We start from the raw sequence: 21,910 nt of genomic DNA, 5'->3' as shown, positions 1-21,910 counted from the left end.
TCCCTGGCCAGGGCGAGGAGGAGGTTCTGGATCGGAGTCTTTTCTCTAATGGTCCAAAATTAAGTAGCAAGCTTTCAACAGAGGACAGGCCTGCAAGCCCTACAGCTAATAGCATGTTCGCTGGGAAAGCTGAGATTCCACTCAGCCCCCTTCAGACACAGATCGCTCCTGTAGAACTACTCCCTGCCCAAGCTGCCTCAGTCTTTCAAAAGAGACTTCAAAAATATTTTGTACATATGTGAATTGCATTATAAAAGACTAGCGGATATTTGGAGAAGCCTACACACTTGGCAAACAATAGTAGTGAAAAGGAATTAAATTTACTTGAGCTGCATATAGAACAGTGCTCAAATGAACATGGGCTGTGAACCACTAATTTTTGAAACTACAAACTGTGCCCAGATAATGTTTAGGCTAAGGACTTGGCATCTTTTCCTGGCTACAAAAGAATGTTTAGCATTCTACACATTTTTTTTTGTTAAAACATATCAGTCACATTTATTGCTGCTTAAGAATCTGGCTAGCATCCTGATAGTGTTTTATTAGATTGTTACACATCTCTCTGCTTAGTGGATTTTTTTTTTTTTGAGATGGAATTTCTTTGTGTAGCTTTGGAGCCTGGCTGGCCTCGAACACTCAGAGATCTGCCTGCCTCTGCCTCCCCAGTGCTGGGATTAAAGGCATGCACCACCACCGCTCGGCTGTGGAATATATATTTTTTAATATTAAAACTTCTCCGTCATGGCTTCAACCCAGTTCTAGTAATGCAGGTAACTTAATGTTTATTTTACTAATTAAGTTTCCATAGCACTCGCATTACACGGTTATTTATTAAGGCATTTGAGTTAGCAGCTGCTGTGAATTAGCAATTGCGTGCTGTTCTTCTGCGTGTGAAATCTAATACATTATTTTCACTATTAAACTTTGGCATCCCCATAAATCTCTTTTTTATAGCAACCACCAATTCTCTTTCAGGAAATAGTAATTTTTCTGTTTATTTCAAAAAAGTTTTAGGCTTGAGTGGGTACTGAATAACCTATAAAGAAAAACTATGTGCAAGACACAATATTTTCTTCAGAAGTTACCCAAAGAAAAAGGGGGGGGGGGAAGGGCAACATATTCTGTGCTGTTTCCATCCACTCAGTCCATCTTCCAAGGCAGGCGTTTGAGAGTCTGCTGTTAGTCTACATGGGGCTACAACGAAGCAAGTTATAAATCTACTTCATCACAACATAACCCACACTGTGTGTAAAACAGAATTTATTCTTTATCAGTTATTTACACTTTTGATCCAGGGCTCTTGCTGATTTTGATACTCGCTCAGCTTTTGGAGGAGCCCCATATGGGACTGTAGTCTAATCACCTTCTCTGACCATTTGCCCTCCAGTCCAAGCACCTGCATCCGCTAACTGGGGACTATTGCACCATGCTTTGCGGAAAGGGAAGAACGAGCTTATGCTCGCGTCTGGTCTAAGCGCATTCTTCCACGCTGTACACCTCTGATCTCAATTTCCTGCCCACAGCCACCGTCCCAGTAAACTTGAGTGGGACATTTAAAATCTTCCGCCCTACTTAGCTCCTCCTACCTGCCTTTTACCTCCACCCCAACGAACCCCAGTTCCTCTTCCCAGTTCCTCCAGCAGCACGGGAAACAGCCGCCTGTGTATCTCCAGTACTTGCAGAACGAAGGCTGCCGCAGCCTCTGCGTCCCAGCGTCCCTGGCCCTTCCGACTCCGCGCTCGCACCGCCTCCCGACCTGCCCTAGGGCGCTTCCCCGCCAGTGCCTTGGCCAGCGTCGCCACTTCCGGATCCCCGGTGCCTCCGCTTTACCGGTCCGTCCCTCGCCCAGAGCGCTTCGCAGCGGTCGGCCCGAACCCCGAACGCGACGGCAGCGGGGATGGGGGCCTAGGGAAGCTGGCGTCGTCCCAGGCAGACGCTGAGTCGCCGTTCCGCCCAGACAGCCTGTCGGACCGCGAAGCGGGCACACGCGGAAGTGGCGCGGAACGCGAGCGGCGCGGCGCGGCCAGGTGCCCGGAGGTGGAGCTCGCGGGAGCCGCGCTCGGTGGCGTGTGCGGCTACGGGGCGGGGGCGCGGCTGCGGCGGGCCGGACGCCAGCTCGGCTTCTATGGCCGGAGATCCGGCTGCGTTCCGGGAGTCGAGCGCCTCAGGGGCCGGCTGGGCTGCAGAACAGCGGGCGTGAAGGGGGTCGTGCTCTCCTCCCACGCCGGGGGACCGTCGCCTGCCGTCGCCGCCCCCTCCGCCCACTCCGCCCACTACAGGCCAGGTGAGGCGCGCGGTTAGCGGGGAGGTGGCGGCCGGACGCGGAGGGCCGCTCGTCGGCCTCACCAGCCCTCCCGAGAAGTGCTTTTCCATTCGCTGCCGGCCGATTCAGACCCTTATATTTCTGTCTTTTCCCCTTTCAGGATCCACCGTTGACTCCTAACTTTGAAGATGCTGGAGTCGTACGTAACTCCAATTTTAATGAGCTATGTGAATCGCTATATCAAGAACTTGAAGCCTTCGGATCTCCAGCTTTCACTATGGGGTGGGGACGTGGTTCTCAGCAAACTCGAATTAAAGTTAGATGTTCTGGAACAGGTATGTCGTACAGCTGTCATTGGCAACATCTCCGGCTCCGTAGACATGATCTGTTGACTGTGTTTTGAATGACAAGTTTCCTGCTAGTATGTATTGGCTACTGTGTAGCTAGAGACTTCTTATAGCAAAGAAAGAGGCTTTCTGCTTAGTGAGGGTTTTATTCTATTAGGATTCCCGAAGGTTTCCAGCTGATAGGAAAACAGTTGTGTTCTTGCTAGCAGAATTTTTCATCCTGTTTACTCAAGCATTGCCAGACATGCACAGGCACAATTTCAGATGAAGCTGGAAGGCATTTCATTCTTGTTCTACTTTTGGGTCAGTGGAAGAATGTGAAAGGCAGTAAGGTCACACACATGTCAAAGTTTTGCTCCTTTTTATCAGGAAAAATGACATTACCGATGGCATCCTCAGAGACTGAGTAGACACAGATTGAGAATGATGATAAAATTGGAAACATCTTTATTAATCACCTCCTATTTTAGCATTGAAATGATCTGATGCAAATGAACTGTGACTTCAGAGTTCACGTATTTATTAATTCACTTGCCACACTTATCAGTAACATATGCCAAGTACTTTGGTTCTGCTTGAGGGTACAGATTATCTGTGGAAGCTGAAGGACCAGAGACCAGCTGCTCTGTAGGTGATAGGGAGACTTGATCTGATGGGGTGATGTGTGCTCTGTCATGTTATTGGACAGTCTAGACAAAGCCCCAAGAAACTCAGATCCTTCCTCATTCCTCCTCGGGCTCAATGGGACGTCTTATTTTCATTTACTATTTTTTTTTTTAGAAATGATAGCAAATCCTAAGTATAATAGTACAACTTTAGGTACAGATGTATCTGTGAATTTACCATCAAGATGGAGATGTGGGATGTTTCTAGCTCCCTACAAGGTTCTCCTGTGTAGCTCACACACCTGACCCCTAAGACACTGCTAATCTCACTTGTGAATTTTTGTTTTACGCGTTCAGAGGATTTGATTTAGGAACTCATGCAAGCTGGTCAAGTGTTCTGCTATATATACTGGCAGTTTTATTTCTGTCAAGAAAGTGTTTTAATTTATTATTTGTGTATTTACGTACTGTTGAGGCTCAGCTAAATTGGAGTGATTTCTAAGTTCTGTTTAGCATCCTTGATTAGCCCACGTTGTTGAGTCAACAGTAGTTCTTGGTATCCAATCATGGTATAGATGGCCACAATTTAGCTGGTGGTTGGTGGTGTAGGTTTCAATCCCAGCACTCAGGAGGCAGAGGCAGGTGGATCTCTGTGAGTTCTAAGGCCAGCCTGGTCTACAGAGTGAGTTTCAGGATACTAGGGCTGTTACACAGAGAAACCCTGTTTCCAAAAACAACAAAGAGTGCCACAATCGATCTGTTCTATCTGTAGCACGTTTGGTTGTTTATATTTTTGGCTCTTACGAAGAAAGTGCCTATGAACATGCTTAAATGTACATAAACAGTAGGGTTATTTTATATACATAAGCAATAGTTTCCCTTACGTACATACCTAGGAAGTAGGCTTATGTTTGGTTTTTAGTATGTATTGCTAATAGTTTAATGGTATATTAATAACAGAGTGTATTAACGGTCATACTATGGTGGTTTTAATTATTTCACATTTTTATTCCTACTTGGTATGTTTGTTGCTTTGAATTTTTGGCTTCTGGTGGATGTGTAGTGATATGCCATTGTATTTTCTTTGAATATCCCAAATGGCAGGTCATTTGGGTATCTTTGCTAGATTCTGATTTTTTTTTCTTTTTGAGACAGTAGGGGGAAAGATGAGAATATTTGTCCTTTCTAACTTCTGTGTGGGAATTTATTTTGTTTAAGTTGTTTGGTTCTGGGTATTGAATCCAGGAGCTCACATGATTAAGCCTCTGTGCCTAAGCTATACCTCTGGCTCCTGTTTTGTATCTGGGAAATGAGGTCTTTGTCAGATATGCGTTAATATATCATCTCCCAGTTTGCTTGTTGCTTTTACTTTCTTAAAGGCATAATGATGAATAGAAGTTCGTAAATTTATTGTCCATTATATCAGTGTTTGCCTTTGTTCTTAGGACTATTCCTATCCTGACTAAGAGACCTTTGTTTTTCTAATTTATCTAAAAGATTTTGGTAGGTTTCTTCAGACTGATTGCCTATGCCATTATAAGTAATGCTACTTTTGGATCTTTTAAGCCAGTTTTTAAAAAATTGGTATATAATGTGCTAGATACCATTGATGCTTTTAGTTTATTTTTATTATTGCATGGATAGAAATTTAACAAAATGTGGAGCAGATGTGAAGAGACTGGACTTTCAGATGACAGCCGGCAGGAGCTGTTTCTGTCATCTAGGCATGGTCCAGGTGATGGAACTGAGGTCATCAGGCTTACCTGGGCCAGCGCCCTCACCTGCCGAGTCCTCGTAACTACATTCCACTAGTATTTTTATTATTTTTTGATATGAGTGTTTTGTCTGCATGTTTGTCTGTGCACCAAGTTTGTGCACCAAGTTTGTGCCTGGTGCCCTTGGAGAACAAAGGTGTTAGATCTCCTGGAGTTAAAGATGATTGTGAGCTGCCGTGTGGGTGCTGGGAATGGAGCCTGGGTCCCCTGCAAGAACAAGCGCTCTTAACCACTGAGCCATTTTTCCAGCTCCTGCGATTATTTTTTAGGTATTTTTTTCTCTTTGCAGTTTTGTTAGATTTTGCTATATGTATTTTGTGACTTCTTGTATATTTTATATGTTCTTCATGAATTGATCTTTTTATCACTTGTAACATGTCCAGTTTGACCTTTTTGTTTATTTGGTGTGGCTGTGTGTTTGTGTGAATGTATTTATGTGCTTGTGAGCAATGGTGCCTGTGAGCATGGCATATGTGTATGAGGTGTGTGCACATTGGGACGTGCATGTGTTTGTACCTCTGTGCGAGTGTAGGCCAGCGGAGGACACTTTTTGCTCTGCTCTGTCTCGTTCCACCGTGCTTCTCTGGGCAGGTTAGTTACTGAAGCTGGAGATAGACTGATGGCTGCAAGTCCCAGCAATCCTCCTGTCTCTCCTCACTCCTAGGACTAGAGTTAGAGGTATGACTGTGCCTCTTTCTTATTTTTATTTATGAGTACAGGGATCTGAACTGGATACTCAGATTTTCCTAGTACAAACCATCACTCTCTGAGCTATCACTCAGGCCTGCCCCTGTTAGGTTTTCATTTTGGGTGGGATTTCATGGAGTCCAGGATGGTCTCCCAACTCTTCTGATCTTTACTGTCAGCTTTTTTCCCTATCCCACTATGGTGTCGTCTTATCTGATAATTATAGTTTACTTTAGCTTTCTGTACTTACTGTTTGCCTGCTATGTTGTGGTGCCTGATCATCAGACTGGCCTGTGGACAGACCCATGGGGCATTTCCTTAATTGCTAACTGTTGTCAGGAGGCCCAGCCTACTGTGGGCGGTGCCATCTCTAGGCAGGTAGTTGAGCAAACCAGGGGGAAAAAAATCAGTGAGCAGCATTTCTTCATGGTCTCTGCTTCAGTTCCTGTTCTAGGATCCCACTGTGACTGCTGCCTTGGTTTCCTGTGAGCCGAGTGACCTCTCCTCTTGAGGTCCCTCTTCCTGTGATGGTGAACTGTGCCCTGTCCTCTCGAGGTTGCTCTTCCTGTGATGGTGAATTGTGGCCTGTGAACCAAGTGACCTCTCCTCTTGAGGTCGCTCTTCCTGTGATGGTGAACTGTGACCTGTGCTCTTGAGGTCGCTCTTCCTGTGATGGTGAACTTGTGACCTGTGCTCTTGAGGTCGCTCTTCCTGTGATGGTGAACTTGTGACCTGTGCTCTTGAGGTCGCTCTTCCTGTGATGGTGAACTGTGCCCTGTCCTCTTGAGGTTGCTCTTCCTGTGATGGTGAATTGTGGCCTGTGACCCAAGTGACCTGTGCTCTTGAGGTCGCTCTTCCTGTGATGGTGAACTGTGACCTGTGCTCTTGAGGTTGCTCTTGGTCAGTGTTTGGTCACAGCAGTAGACACAACTAGGACATATACAGTTTGCTTTTTCTTTTCATTACGTTTGTATTTTCATATCTGAAGTGTTTCTTTATATTCACATCTCTTACAGGTTTAAATCATCTGACAGTCTTTGCTTTTTAGTTGGAGTATTTAATTCTTTTATGTTCAGTTCTTATATTATGGTTGGATTTTCATCTTTCATTTTCAAATTACTTTCAGTGTCTTAATGTCATTTTTTTTTCCTTCTGGTGTGTCTCTTCCATTTACTTTGTATTTAATAGAGATTTTTAAATCTCCTTTTTCTTTTGATTCCAAGTTATTTCTGAGTTATTGTCTTAGTGATTGTTCACAGGATCTCCATTTTGTTGTGTGCCTTTTCCTGGGGGAGATATGAACAAACTTCCATTGACTTTAGACACTGACAACACAAAGAAATGATTCTACTAAGTCTGGCTTGGGGAGCTAGCGAGTACATTAGGGTTAATTGCAGGAGTGTGAGTGTCTCGAAGGCACCAGCACTACTGAAAATCCATCTTTAGTGTGTGTGACAACTCGTATGTGATGCACTCCTGGAGCTCACTGCACCGTTTGCAAGCTGCTCTCCTTACTACTAACCTGGGGGAGGGGACTGTTAACCATCTAACACTGAGGGCTTTCTAACTAAGGTACACCCCATTAGCTTTTTGAATTTTAGAAGTCTTCCTCTTCCCTCTGGGAGGAAATGTTTCCATTTGAAAAAAATAGCCAAACAAGTCACTATGATGCACTTTCCTCTTCAAAAACTCTTCTTTCCTGCTTTGTTAGTTTTTGGAGGGGGGCATGAACCATGTCAGTTTACTTGAGGTGGGGCACTGATGACTGTTCAAGATGCCCACTAGCGAGTTTCCGAGGGGAGGGTTTATTTAGAGTGTGTTTGTCAACTTGTAGGTCTCAACCTGACAAATGATCCTTTCATAGCGGTGCATATCAAATGTCCTGCATAGCAGATGTTTATTACAGTTCATAACAGCAGAATTAGTTAGGAAGTAGCAATGAAGATAATTTTATTGTTAGGGTCACCATAACACAAACTGTATTAAAGGGTTGCAGTATTAGGAAGGTTGAGAACCACTGATTTAGATTATAATGGGTGAGGGAAAGACAGCTGTATTGTTGACATATTCACCCAGCATAGGTGATACACTCCTAACACTGTTGATGTGCCATCGCGGGCAACCCTGTGAGTCTGTTCTGAGATTCCCGAGTCTAGAGAGTTGGGAGACCTGCTCTGTGTCTCCAGGAGGGTGTGTTTCAGTTTAGCAGACACTGCACACCATCCCCTTCTGTGAACTTTCTCCAGTGGGAGAAGACAGGAGGGAGAGAGTCCTGCAGCTGGCCGTTCATAACCATCTACTCACCTTTCGTTCTTGTGGGTGGGTTTTCTGTACAATCTGGTATTACTTCGAAGAACTTCTTTCCATATTCTGCTAGTGATGACTATTTATTCATTATTGATTTGTGTGTCTTCAATCACATTTTCAAAAGTATACATATCAAATAAGGAATCAGAGCTCATTGCTTTAGATTTGAACATTGACCTTCTTTGACCATCTTTTTATATACTTGTTGGCATTTGTGCATCTTGTCTGTGGAGAAGGCTCTGTTCAAGTGTTTATTATCCTTTTCTTTCTTTCTTTTGGGATAGGGTCTCACTGTGTAGACCTGGCTGTCTGTAAACTCACTGTATAGACCAGGCTGGCCCCAAACTCACAGAGATCCACCTGTTTCTGTGCAAGTGCTGGAATTAAAGGTGTGCACCATTGTGCATGGCTTATTTATTTTTTAAATATGATTTTGTTGTTTTAGAAATTTTTAAGTTTTAGAAATTCTATACAGTAGATATTAACATTTTCCCAGATAAACGTTTTTCATCTATTTTCTCTCATATCTGTTAATGTGGCCCATTTACTCTGTTGTTTTTGCTATTCAAAGGTTTTAAGTTAGATGTAAACTCGCTTGTTTTGTGTTTGTTGCCTTTTGTTTATTTAATATTTTAAAATTCTTATGAAAGAACACTCTCCCATCATACCTTATCTAAGAGTAACTTTTTTTATAGATGAGGTCCTTTGTTGCCTAACCTGACCTGAAAACTTGATCCTCCTGCCTCAGCTTCCTGAGTAGCTTGGATTATAGGCGTTAGATTTTTGAGATGTTCAGCTCTCATCTTAAATCTTGGCTAGCACTATCCCATGGACAGCCATGTACAGGTGTTTAGGGAAGCGTCTCTCACTCCTTTCCCTTGTGGAGTTCTCGTGGTCAAGCCCCACACTACTCGGTAAGCACTCTGCCTCGTGTTTGTGTAGATAGTCCACAGTGAAGGATAGGAAGTACACCATAGTCAAGATGGAGAATTATATTTCTAGGACAGGAAATAGTAGAAAGGAAGTAATTTGCTTCTGGTTACTTCAAGATCTAGGTACAATAATCAGCCTTTGTATTTTTCCCTTCTCAAAGCAGATACATTCTTACTAGTTTATCACAATACTTTGTACAAACATTCTTGTTGACAATCAGGTGACTACTAAATATAGAATTTGATTTGCATCTCTGATCTGGCCTGTACGGCTTATAATTCCATTTGCTAATGTAGAGAACTGCTTCTTCTGTTTTAGTATGTTGGTAGTGGCTCAGTTGATGATTAGCATTCTGAATTTAATTAAAATTGATTTGCATTCATAGACGGCAAATTTGTTAGACAATTTGCAAATACATTGTTGCACAAGTCAAGAGGTGCAAGAGGTAGAAATGTAACCACTCATTGTCCAAGAAGCTACATAGTGGAAGTTCGTGTTGGTAAAGGAGGTAGAAAGGCCAGCAGTTTTAGTGGTTAAAAACAAGGACTCTGGAATCTGGTTTGATTTTTATCCTCTCTTGTGTAGAGGTTTCATTTTGTGAAATTATCAAACCCTTCATGCCTTAAGAGTCATCATTATAAAATGTGGATGATATCTAATTTTCTCATGATCAAATAATTCCATATAGGGGTGCTGCTTATAATTGGACTTAGTATGCAGTAAGTACTTAGTAATATTGTGGTGGTGTAAGTACTGATTAGCATATAATCTTGTGCCAGTATTGGAAGACGTTATTACCTCTTTAAGCTTAATGAGATGCACTTACTAGTAAAGGTTAGCAACAACAAAATTTTAGTAGTCTGATTTTAGACAAAAAAAAAAAAACCCAAAAAGCCGAAAAATAAAAACAAAACAGCAGCAAAAACCTCTGTCTGTAGTCATACTTTTGACCCACACTTACATAATAGTAATAATCATTATCATGCTAGCCTCCTTAAAGTGGGCTCTGTGTGAGAAAGACAGTTCAAACCCTCAAACTGTTTTCTCATCTAAAGTTGCAGATAATGAAAAGGAGTATGTGCCAAATTTGTCCGGTGTGACTGGGTTAGCACATGACAGATTCAGGATTTGGATCTGTGTCTGATGGTTCTACAGTAATTGGTTTTAACGATTTACTTATACATAGATATATTTTTATTACGTTACTGAAACAAGTATGTTGGCAAAAAATTGTATGTTTAATAGTTATTCAGTTTACAAGTTGCTGCAGTATTGTAGAGATGCAGCAAATATAGTTTCTTTGATTTGCCGCAAAAATTTTCTCTAGAAGTGAGATTAGTATGAAGTGATTTTGGTAAAATTTATATTTGTTAAACTTCTGCCTGGTAATAGTGGAAAGCAATTGGAAGCATTTTGAGTTGATGCCCACATCTTAACTAGGTTAAATCATTAGGTGAGCACAGTAGGCGTTCAGTCTGTTGTCAGGCCAGCCTTCTGTCTCCAAGTAAGCCTCTTTCAGCTTGCTTTGGGAACATGTTTTGTGGCATATTGTGAGAGAGACAGGAAAAAGTATCTTGTGGGTAGCCCAAGTCTTGCTGCTAACTACTTCTGTGGTCGCTGTTGCTCCAGCTTTTGTAAAAGCCTGTACCCTGTGCCCAGGTGGGAGGCTGTTCCTCTTTGGTTTATTAGGAAACTGAAGCCTGGAGAATTTAAATAACTTTTTAAATGTAACTTGTATAGCACATTTTTGTGGTTTATTATTACCTATACTTTCTGTTTTTTTTTTCTTCCAGTTTTTTGAAACAGGGTTTTTCTTGTGAAAAGCTTTGCCTGTACTTGACTTACTGGCTCTGTAGACCAGGCTGCCCTCAAATTCAGAGATCCGCCTGCCTCTGCCTCCCAAGTGCTGGGATTAAAGGCATCCACTGCCACTGCTTGGCTGTTGATTCTAATTTTTGATAAGTAGCAATGTCCCCTAATTTTTAAAAAAAATTTTTTTCCTTTAAGGAAAGAACTTATATGAAAATAAAAACACTTATGTATTTACTAACTTTTATTTACGATTTTCTGTTTTAAGGAACTAAAGTTACCATTCACATTTTTAAGTGGCCATATTCATGAGCTGAGGATTCATGTACCATGGACAAAACTAGGCTCCGAGCCTGTGGTCATTACGATCAATACAATGGAATGCATCTTGAAACTTAAAGATGGAATCCAGGTAAGAAACTGCTGAGCCTAACTATTAAAAGTCACATAAATCTATGTACTTACTTTCTGCAAGTCCATTCAAGTAACATAATTATTTATAAGGAGCTGTTTTTATATTTTGATAAAGATCTAAAGGGTGTTTTTTATTTTTATTTATTTATTTTAGTAGATTTTGATTAGTCAGTTGTAACCTTACTAGGGATGATGTAGAGTTCTCATTCCCTGTATCTTCAGCACACTGGATGTTTATTGATTTGGCTTTCTGAAACAAGACCTTGGTTTGTAGACTTTTGTGCTGGGACTGTACTTGGATGTCCCTGCTCCAGAGTTGCCTGATTGCTTTCCAGTCTGAAGAGAACTGACAAGATTGATTGAAATGCCATTCTTTATAAGATCTATAAGACAGTTGTAGTGTATAAATCTTATCTTAGATAAAACTTTTAGTTTCTGTGATATTAGGGTTATTTATGAACTAATAAAATTATTTTCTGTTTGAAGTAGTTTGTTAGAGTAACTCACTGGGCTTTTATACTTTTTGTTTTTATTAGTTTATGTGCTCTTTGATTCTAAATCTGTAATATACAGCTTCACTTATTCTAGGAAAAAAATAGACCAGTGTTACATTCTCACAAAAATTTATTTTGTGAACTTTTAGTATTTCAGATTGTTCATAAATCTGTGGTGGTATTTCAGCCTGGTTTCCTTTTATAATTATATCTGGTAATTAATAGTCCGTAACCATCATCTTCCTTAAAGTTTTTTTTTTTTTTTAAATCTGGCCTTGGTTATACCACCCATGTGGTGCTCTACTTTAAAAGAAGGAAAATCTCCCAGACATGTTTTCCTCAGTGGGAAGGTGGAAGTTCGAAGGCCGATGTCCTATAAAGACACATTTTAGAGAGACAGAGTACAACTGATTTCAGGGTGGGGTTGGGTCTGTAATACACAACAGTGCAACCTCGAACTAATATTTGATATTGGGCCCTGTGGATAGCCACTGTGGGGTGATCAATGTCCCCCTGCATGGTATTTGAGGTCTGAATTTTGTGGTGCATACAACAAAAGGCCAAATGTCATAAATAGAAACCATTCTCAAAACAAGTGTTTTCTATTGTTTAAAATTTTGGCAAGAAAGAATTTTGAAAATTACATTTGACATTTGGACAAATTATTTATTGTTATACAGCCCTGGAGAGTAATACTCATATTTATGCTAGTGGTTAGAATTAACATTTTAACAAAATCATTACAAATGAAATGACATTTTAATGGTATTAAAACTGTTTTTAGGTTTTACATTTTGATTAGTAGTTTGTAGTAAAGTTAAAAAATGACAGGAGTGAGAACTGAGGAGCTCTGCTCTAGTGCAGCTGCAGAGCAGAGAAGACTGGGAGATGAGGGTTTGAAATGGCAGGAACGGGGTGGCATGTGCGTGGAAAGTCAGTACTAAATGATCCAGGGCTGTCTGAGCTTTAGCTGCTGTCAGTGTGCCATGCACAGTTGCTGAGTCCTCTGTGGGAGCTGCATCCTGTTTGCAGTGCTCAGTACCTTCCCCAGCACCTGCTGACTGCAAGCACTACTCAAGCTCTGTTGTCAGCAGAGCCACTTAGGAAAGAGGTGTTCAGAACTTAGTGTGACTGTGGCCTACAGGGTCACAGTCAGCTGCCCTAACATGCATTGTATTCCACTGTAATTACTTGTAGGATGTGAAGGTGACCAAGTTGTGTTAGATAAAGTGAAGATTACATTGTTGGTCATGCAAAACTGCTTTTGATACTTAGAGATTTCCTAGTAATGTATTTAACTATTTGCTGCTTACTGTGGTAGTCATATCTCTGTCAGTCATTGTCCCTGTCTTTAAATCCTCTGGCCTTTTGGCCTATTTTTTTCTTTTTTGAACTTTATTGATTCATGACATACTATGAACATTCTAGTGTAATCTATTAAAGTCCTCTGAACTAAAGAGCTAACAATATAATAGCGTATATTTAACTGCACACCCTCCCCCCCCCCACCCCTTTGGCAGTGTTCAACCTTTGTACTTGCTCTGTAAATAGTAGTAGACTTTCTACACACTTAAATTCTGTGATGTAAATAGTAGACTTTCTACACACTTAAATTCTGTGATGTAAATAGTAGTAGACTTTCTACACACTTAAATTCTGTGATGTAAATAGTAGTAGACTTTCTACACACTTAAATTCTGTGATGTAAAATAGTAGTAGACTTTCTACACACTTAAATTCTGTGATGGAGAATATGTATCTGTATCTGTCTATATACATGTATTTATTTTATTAAACCTTGCAAAGTATTTCTTCGACTTAAGTGAATACAAATTTGTCCTAAAACTTATTCTGATTTTTATATCATCTAGAAAGTAAATGTTTAAAATATCTCTCTCTCTCTCTCTCTCTCTCTCTCTCTCTCTCTCTCTCTCTGAGACAGGATTTCTCTATGTAACAGTCCTGACCGTCCAGGAACATACTCAGTAAACTAGGCTGGGTCTGTCTGCTTCTGCCTCCTGAGTGCTGGGATTAAAGACCTGTGCCACCACCACTCAACCATTTTTTTTTTAAAGGGTCTCAGTATGTAGCCTCCTCTGTCTTGGAACTTGCTGTGTAGAACAGGCTGGTCTTGAACTCATAGAAACTCACCTGCTTTAGTCTCCCTAGCTGGGATTAAAGGCCTATGCCACCAGACTTACTCATGTTTAAAATCTTTAAAGTTAATAAATGCAGTAATTTGTAAGGCTGTCTATAGAATTAGCTTTATTATTATTAAGATTGAAGAAATTGTTTTAACCTACACCAAAGCTTCGCTATATCACACTGAAGAACTAATGAGCTTTAAATTTGTTTTTGGCTAATATATGCAGTTGTAAACTCTCCTTAGTATTTGGAGTTATAGGATATGTTTTTCCAGTGATCTTTTCTTGCATTTTTAGGAGTTTTGAGAATTCCTTATTGGCTCAATTTCTGATTTGGGCTGTGGAATCACCATACTCTATTGATTTTCTTCATTTCTTCTAGCATTGGCCAATGATGACCTTGATATAACGTGCATAATTATAGTCCAGTTTCTGTCTGTAGCCTCTTTATTTCAAGACTGAGAAGCAAGAATTTTGCTTCTCATATCCCACGGCATATTTACTGCCGTTAGAGAAGGGAGCCTGTGCCTCCTGTGATGGGCCAAGTCTTCCAGCCTGTGTAAGAGCTCCAAAAGCTACACACTTGGTAACAAACTTTATAACTCCAGGCCTTGGGTTTGAGTTCTTGTTTTGTGTGTTGTAACTGGTATGAACAAATACTTTCTCCTGATGTTTTTTGCGCAAAGGTAAATGGAAGTATCCATAAAAGTGAGCCCACTTGCGGCTCACTGATTTTTACTAGACTGGCCAGTAAGTCCATAGATCCTCTTCCTCTGTTCTTTAGCTCTGCAATTACAAGCAGTGTGGCACCATGTCCCCAGCTTTTTTTACATGAATGCTGGGATCTGAACTCAGGCACTTGTTCTTGGTGGGGGACAAGTGCTTTACTAACTGATCACCCCAGCCAGCTCCTTTTATGCTTTTGTTGTTGTTGACACAACTGTATGAAAGGTGAAATTAATATTCAACCAACTCTTTAAAAATGTACAACTTAGTCAAGTGGTGGTGGCACATGACTTTAATCCCAGCATTTGGGAAGCAGAGACAGGGGAATCTCTGAGTTCGAGGCCAGCCGGGTCTACAAAGTAAGTTCCAGGACCAGCTCCAAGGCTACAGAGAAACCCTATCTCCAAAAAACCAAAAAGAAAAAAAAAGTACAACTTAATAGATTGGTATTATTATATTTACTATAAGGGTTGTTGTATTCACAGTATTTTTCAACCACCAGCACAGTCGAGTTTAAAAACTTTTCCATCACCTCATAAAATGCCCTGTACCTATTGATGTGTGCTGTAATCTTCTTCCTATCTCTATCTCTGTTTGTATATTCTAGAATGTTGCATAAAATAAGGTATGTGACAGTTGTGTCTAGCATCTTTTGCTTAGCTTCCATTTGTTTCTATTTGCTCCACAGGTTCAATATGCAATAATTTCTTGATTTAGATCTGATGATTAGATGCCTGTTATTTTCTTCTTCCTTAAATGTACTCATTTTTATAATAACTATAGCGTGTGTGTGTCCATGTTTGCATGTATGAGCAACACATATATGGAAGTCAGAGGACAACTTGTGGGAGTTGGTCCTTTTCTAGCAAGTGGTCTCTGGGAATTGAATTCGGCTTTGGTGGCAAGTGCCTTTACCCACTAAGCTATCGTCTTGCCATTCTGAACCTATTTGTTTTGTTATGACTTTCTTTTTAGTTTTTAAAAATTATACCGAGCGTTTATATCTCAACTGAGTTTTGTCTCAGAGTTTTTTTTTTTTATTTAAAAATTATTTTATGTGAGAGTTTTGCTTGCTCATAGAAGCCAGAGAGGGCATCAGGTCAGGTTTCCTCAACTAGAGTTACAGGTGGGTATGAGCCACTGTCTGGGTCCTGGAAGTGAGCCTGGGTCCTCAGGAAGAACAGCCAGTGTTTGTAACCACTGAGCCATCGCTCTAGGTCCTGGAGTGTTTCAGATTATTTATATTTCATGTACTTTTTAGTATGGCTGAGTTATGCAGTCTTTCTCCTTGACTTCTGGTTTACCTTTCTGTGAGTTCTGTCAGTGGCCAATTGTGGTATGGAGATACTAAATGGAAAATTCCTAAGCAAACAACTCATGTTTTAAATTTCACATTCTTGTTAGGGTCGTGCAGTCTCTAGGACATGAAGTAACTCTTTTCCCTGGATGTCCTTGTAGCATATGCTGCCCACCTGTTAGTTCATTGTTAACATGTAGTGAGGTCTCATGGTTCTGCATTGCTTGTACTCAGATAACCTATTATAATAAAAAGTAGCTTCAAAGAGCAAGAACAATAATAATGCAATTTTGATATGACATAATTGTAGCACAAATAATAAAATCCCAGAGACAGATTTATGGGTTAAAGCTTAAGGTCAGAGAAGCAGAGCAGTCTGCCACTAGAGATCTTACCTCTACCAATGCTCAGACTGAAAGGACGATCCTCAGACTGCCTAGACTGCACTGTGTCTCTACCAAACCTCAAACTCCATGCTCCAGTGAGTTCCTGTCTCTTCCCCTTTATATTCCTCTCTCCACCCATCCATATCGCTCCTGTCCCCACCTCCCTAGTGCTGGGGATAAAGGCATTTGATTCCCAGAGGATTAAAGGTGTGTGCCACCAGCACCTGGATCTGTTTCTGCAGAGATCTTGTGTAGTCAGGGTGGCCTTGAACTCACAGAGACCTTCTGCCTCTGGCTCCCACGTCCTGGTATTAAAGGTGTGCACTACCATTGCCTGGCCTCTAGTGGTTTAACTCTGCACTCTGATCTTCAGGCAAGCTTTATTTATTAAAACAGAAATAAAACAGCACTACACATAATCTTTTTTTTTTTTTTGGATACAGGGTCTCATGTTGCTTAGGCTGACCTCAGACTTGACTATGTAGCTGAAGATGACTCTACATGTACTCCTGCCATGGTCTACCAAGTGCTGGGATTACATGCATGTGCCACCATGTGTAGCACAGTTCTCAGTAGTAGTTATGTTTAATCTTACTCAAAAAATTTTATAAACTAAATTTCATTATAAATATGTTTATAAAAGAAAAGCAGATTATATCTCTATTAGGTATTTGTCTTATTGCTGCCTCAAGAGGCTTTACTAAAACAGCTTACGTGGCGAGGAGGCAGTCACATTGAGTCTGCAGGCAGAGCAGAGAGCAGGGAGTGTTTGTGCTGTGCTGCTCTCTCCTTTCTCCTCTTTCACTGCATCCCTTGGAATGGTAGAGCCCCTGTGTATTACACTTCAGTTAACCTAATCCAAAAAGTCCTCATAGACACGCCAGAGATCTGTTTCCACGGTGATTCTAGATCCCATCAAATTAGGAAGATTAGCAATCAGATTTCAGGTTCTACTTTACAGTGTCTTCTTATATATATATTATAATACTATATATTATATATATAATCCTTTTAGTTTTTGGGCATGCTGTGTGTTTGTGTACTATGTAGAGTGCATGTAGAAGCCAAAGGACACTTCCCCCTCATTTGAGGCAGAGTCTGTTTTGTTTTTACTGCATGTGCTAGGCTGTCTGCCTTTAAGCTTTGGGATTTCCCAGTCTCCGCCTCCCACTAGGATTACAGATGTGTGCCACAGTGCCTGGATATGTATGGGTTCTGAGGATTCAAACTCGGGTCTTGAAGCATGCATGTCAGACGCTTTACCCACTGAGCCATCTCCTTACCCTGCGTCAGTTGCTGTCCATGGACACATGAGTGTGTGTGTGTGTGTGTGTGTGTGTGTGTGTGTGTGTGTTGGGTGCATTCATGCCATGGCATTTGTACGGGTGTTAGAGGTCAATTTAAGGGAGTTCTTTCCCTCTTTTCACAGTGTTGGGTCTGGGGATTGAACTCAGGTCTTCAGGCTTGACAGCAAGGGCTTTAACTCACGGAGCCAGCTTGTTGGCCTCAGTTTTAATCTCTAAGTCAATTTGTTTATGGGAAAGCTAAGAAATGCTTTTATTCCTGTAAGTAAAATTACTTCAGCATTGGCAAAGCAAATACCAATTTAGAAGGGGAAAACGTTCTTAGGGTTTGCTTTATGTACTGCTTTTTATTAATAGAAGTTTTTCATATGCATCAGGGAAACCCCAGTAAGAGTAGATCCACCTTTAAGGAAACTCACCACATTAATATTATTTTCTTATATTCAAGTGAGATGAAGTTTAAACTACTGGAGAATATGGATGGACTCCCTCCCCCCCTTAATGCATTTTCTTTTTTTTTTAAATTATTGACCATACAGTGTTCTGCCTGCATGCTTGAATAAGAGGGCACCAGATCTCATTGCAGATGGTTGTGAGTCACCATGTGGTTGCTGTGAATTGAACTCAGGACCTTTGGAAGACTAGGCAGTGATCTTAACTGCTGAGCCATCTCTCCAGTTCAAATATGGACCCCCAAAATAAGTCATGTATTTAATTTTTAGCCTTTATTATATAAGTATGCATGTTTTCTTGTAAAAATTAAAGATATCTGGACCTTAATGACTGTCTATAATATCTGATTATGGATAATGTAGATTGAATGTTAGAGAACTGTAACTACTGAATAGGGATTCCTCGTTAATTCAAACAAGAACACAGTAAACATTATGCATTTGCTTTTTCCTATAGCTCTTCTTTAGGAGCCAAAGTCCCTTCGTAAGAAACAAAGCTGAAACACATCATTATTATCTGAAAACTGATAAATTTTATGCCTGCTAATAGTATTATAATATATAATTTGATGTTTCTGATTTTATTTCAGTTATTTAAAGACTTTAATGGATAAGTTGACTTCATTAATACTGTTGAGAGTAATTCTGTGCTTGGTTGAAATTGACCTGAAATACATCTTTTTGTATTTTTATACTAAACACTCTGCTTTTGTGTTTTTGACTGATGGTTTTGCTGAGGATCCATCCCAGAGCCCTCAGAATGCTAAACAAATGCTAACTCCAGCTAGCCTCCCAGTGTCTCCCTTTTAGAAGTTATGCATGGTCAGTAGATGCTTGCGATGTTTTTTTGTCTGCATACTTATCTATTTCCGCTTTTACTTTTTGATCTTATGTTGGCCAGATGTTGAACAGATCTTTGCTTTTCCTTACCTATATGTTTAGAATGTGGTATTTAAGATTATGGGAAGTTGTGTATATTTCTTTCTAGAAGTATTTATAGTGTTGGAGGAGGCCGTTTGTTCATCTCAGCCGCCCAGAACCAAATTAACCACACAGAAACTATATTAACTAAAACACTGCTTGGTCCATTAGCTCTAGCTTCTTAATGGCTAACTCTTATATTAGTTTGACACATTTCTATTAATGTGTATATCGCCATGTGGCAGTGGCTTATTGGCAAATATTCGGCATGTCTGAGTTGGTGGCTCCATGGCATCTCTCTGATTCTGCCTTCTTCCTTCCAACAGTCAGTTCAGTTTCCCTCCCCCCACACCCCCTTGCCTAAGTTCTGCCCTATCAACAGGCCAAGGCAGTTTCTTTATTCATTAACCAATAAAAGCAACACATAGAAAGAAAGACCTCCCACACCATTATAGTTTGCTTTTTGAGTTTCTGGACTTCTTCTGTCTCTTTATTGATTATTCTGAGTTTTAGTCTTACCAAGTAACCACAGTTGATTTGGAACTCCCCATATCACCCAGGCTGGACTGCGTTCATCCCTTCCTGTCTGCCTCCAAACAGTGTTGTTACAGATGTGCCCTGCTGCACTCTGCTCTGCCTGTTTTTATCTGACTTTTCCTTAGCCAGCTCTTGTCTTACCAAACTCAGTTAAGGGAAGAGGAGCGCCATATTCTCTTGGCAGTGCTATCCACAGTTGGGAAGTCTAAACCCCTGTCTGTTTTTACAGGTTCTCTCATAATTTAGATACATTTATTTGTGCTCTGAATTTTTTGCCTAGGTAATAAAATCAAATCACTAGATTACAAAATGTCTTCAGGTTGAATAATAGCTACGTTTTAAATAGTACATTTTAAATGAAGACAAATGGTTTAGAATACTGATCATGACTCGGTTCTTGCGCCCCTGGTTTGTTTTGTAAATATGGGTTTTAGGACATGACCTTATTTGTTCAATTGCTGCTGTCTGTGATGTTTTCTTACCTCAGCAGCACAGATGAGTGGAAGCAACAGAGCCTATATAGTTTGCGAGCCTTTTACATAAAAAGTCTTGTTTTAAAGTTCTATAATTACTTGAAAATTTCATTTAAATTAAAAATATGGAATAAAATATTTTCATAGAAATTTCTTTATTGATTATTAAACATTAGATAGTCTGTATATATTTTTGAGTTGATACTTTATTGAAAAGTTACTGTTTATGCTATATTAATATTATGATGGGACAATTTAGCAAGGTCAATGTTACGGTAACAGATACTGTGATATCCGTATAACTAGAACCTCTGTAGTCATTTTGTGTTTTCTAGAGAAAGGGAAATGAGGTAATGAATTGTTAAAGCCAAATTATTAAAATATATATCAAATGTTGTTATAGAGAGACTTTTCATGTGTCTGTGTTTATATAGATTTTAAGGTTTTGGATGTACACACACACATACACACAACTCTCATCTTGACAAAAGGTTACAACAAGTATTACCTTGGCAGAACAGAGCCTGAAGCATTGATATTGGGTGATGCTGTACTTGCTAGTCTAAATTCTGTCAAGTTTCTTTCCTTTTTTTTTTCAGGTGTGTTTTAATTCCTTTCAAGAAATGAAGTCTTTGTTATTGGCTTCATACATAGAGCTTGGTAACTGTCTTCTGCCATTTCTAATGGCTGGCTGAGAGTCCTGTCATTTTCAAGCTCTTGAGTGCCAGAGACTTATAACTCTCTGGGTCTCATAGCCCTGGAAGCTCAGGCTATGGCCTAGTGATTTTTAGGTGTTCATGTCAGAGGTGTGTTGTCAGTTAAGTGTTACAGTGACTAACTTGGGTGTTGGGAACAGTAACTAGTGGTACAGCCCTGAGCTTTGGTAGTTAATACAGTAGACCCTTAGCCCATAACATCTCTGGCCCTTTTCCTGTGGCAGGGCTGACAGTCTTGTCTTCTGCAGTAGCTTGCAGCACCTTTGCTGCTGTTCTTGCTGTTGTACTCTAGGCTGGAAGCTCTAGAGCATGTCTTCCACTGCTGTTTCTAGGCCACCCCTCTGCCCATGATAGAAGTTAGGAGCAGTCTGGGAGGGCGGTGGCTGGAAGGATGGCTAGGCAGTTAAGAGCATGAACTGCTTTTGCAGAGGATTTGAGTTTGTAGCCAGAGACTGCTTATTTGCTTCCCAGCCGTCCAGCCCAAATAAACACACAAACTATATTAATTTGGCCTGATAGCTCAGGCTTCTTATTAACTAACTCTTACAACTTAAATCAACCCATTTCTATTAATCTGTGTATTGCCATGAGGCTATGGCCTACCTGTAAGGTTCTGGCATCATGGTCTTTCTTCTTTTGCAACTATATGATATCTCCTTGACTCCGCCTACCTTCTCTCTATATCGCCATTCAGATTTCCCGCCTGACTTTATTCTGTTAGCCATTGGCCGAAACAGCCTCTTTATTAACCAATGGTAATAAAACATATTCATAGCATGCAGAGGGGAATCCCGCATCATGAGTTCAGTTCTTAGCACCCATGTGGATTCAGTGCCCTCTTTTGCAGAAGGCACCTGCACTCATGTACCCGGGGGTGGGGGGTGGGGGAGGAGAAAGGAAGGAGTGGGGAGGAGGAAGAAGGAAGAAAGGGACAGTGTCCTGTGTGAGGTCTTTGAAAAGAAGACTGAGAATGACTGACAGCTGAGTTGTCTGGGACCAGAACCTCTTGTCTGTAAGCAGGTAGTGTGGAGCTCAGACACAAGACATGCTTTCAGTGGCTACACCTTTATTACTAAACTGTGGACTGCTAAGTGGTCCTTTTGACTTTGTGGACAGATTAGTAACTTCTCAAGAATGAGTGGGAGGTTATCACTATCTTTCCTACCCTCTCTCAGCTCTGGGGAATAGTAAGCTGTTGCCCATGGTTCTTTTTTGTCCTTCCAAGCATGCATCCGCGTTGGCTTCTGCTTTTCTGGTGTTCTGAAGGGTATTGGTGCTCTCAAGGTTGCCTTCTGTTCTGAGCCTTACAATACTTATTAC

At 40.6% G+C, this 21,910-nt stretch overlaps 1 protein-coding gene across 12 annotated transcripts in view; it reads left to right on the top strand.

Moving 5' to 3' along the window:
* The first annotated feature begins 2,196 nt into the window (after positions 1 to 2,196).
* The window catches only part of Vps13b (vacuolar protein sorting 13 homolog B), a 463,403-nt gene continuing 443,689 nt past the window's right edge, over positions 2,197 to 21,910 (top strand). For all 12 annotated transcript variants that reach the window (XR_012909664.1, XM_075961199.1, XM_075961203.1 and 9 more), the window contains exons 1-3: positions 2,197 to 2,284; positions 2,424 to 2,598; positions 10,995 to 11,138. Coding sequence is in view for 11 of the 12 variants with exons in the window: in XM_075961199.1 (XP_075817314.1) it covers positions 2,452 to 2,598; positions 10,995 to 11,138 (291 nt within the window). In the remaining variant the exon portion in view is untranslated. The remainder of the gene's footprint in view (positions 2,285 to 2,423; positions 2,599 to 10,994; positions 11,139 to 21,910) is intronic.

Source organism: Microtus pennsylvanicus, chromosome 2, assembly GCF_037038515.1.
Source record: "Microtus pennsylvanicus isolate mMicPen1 chromosome 2, mMicPen1.hap1, whole genome shotgun sequence".
Taxonomy (NCBI): Eukaryota; Metazoa; Chordata; class Mammalia; order Rodentia; family Cricetidae; genus Microtus; species Microtus pennsylvanicus.
Note: the sequence above shows the minus strand (reverse complement) of the source record. Positions and strands in the feature narration are given on the sequence as shown.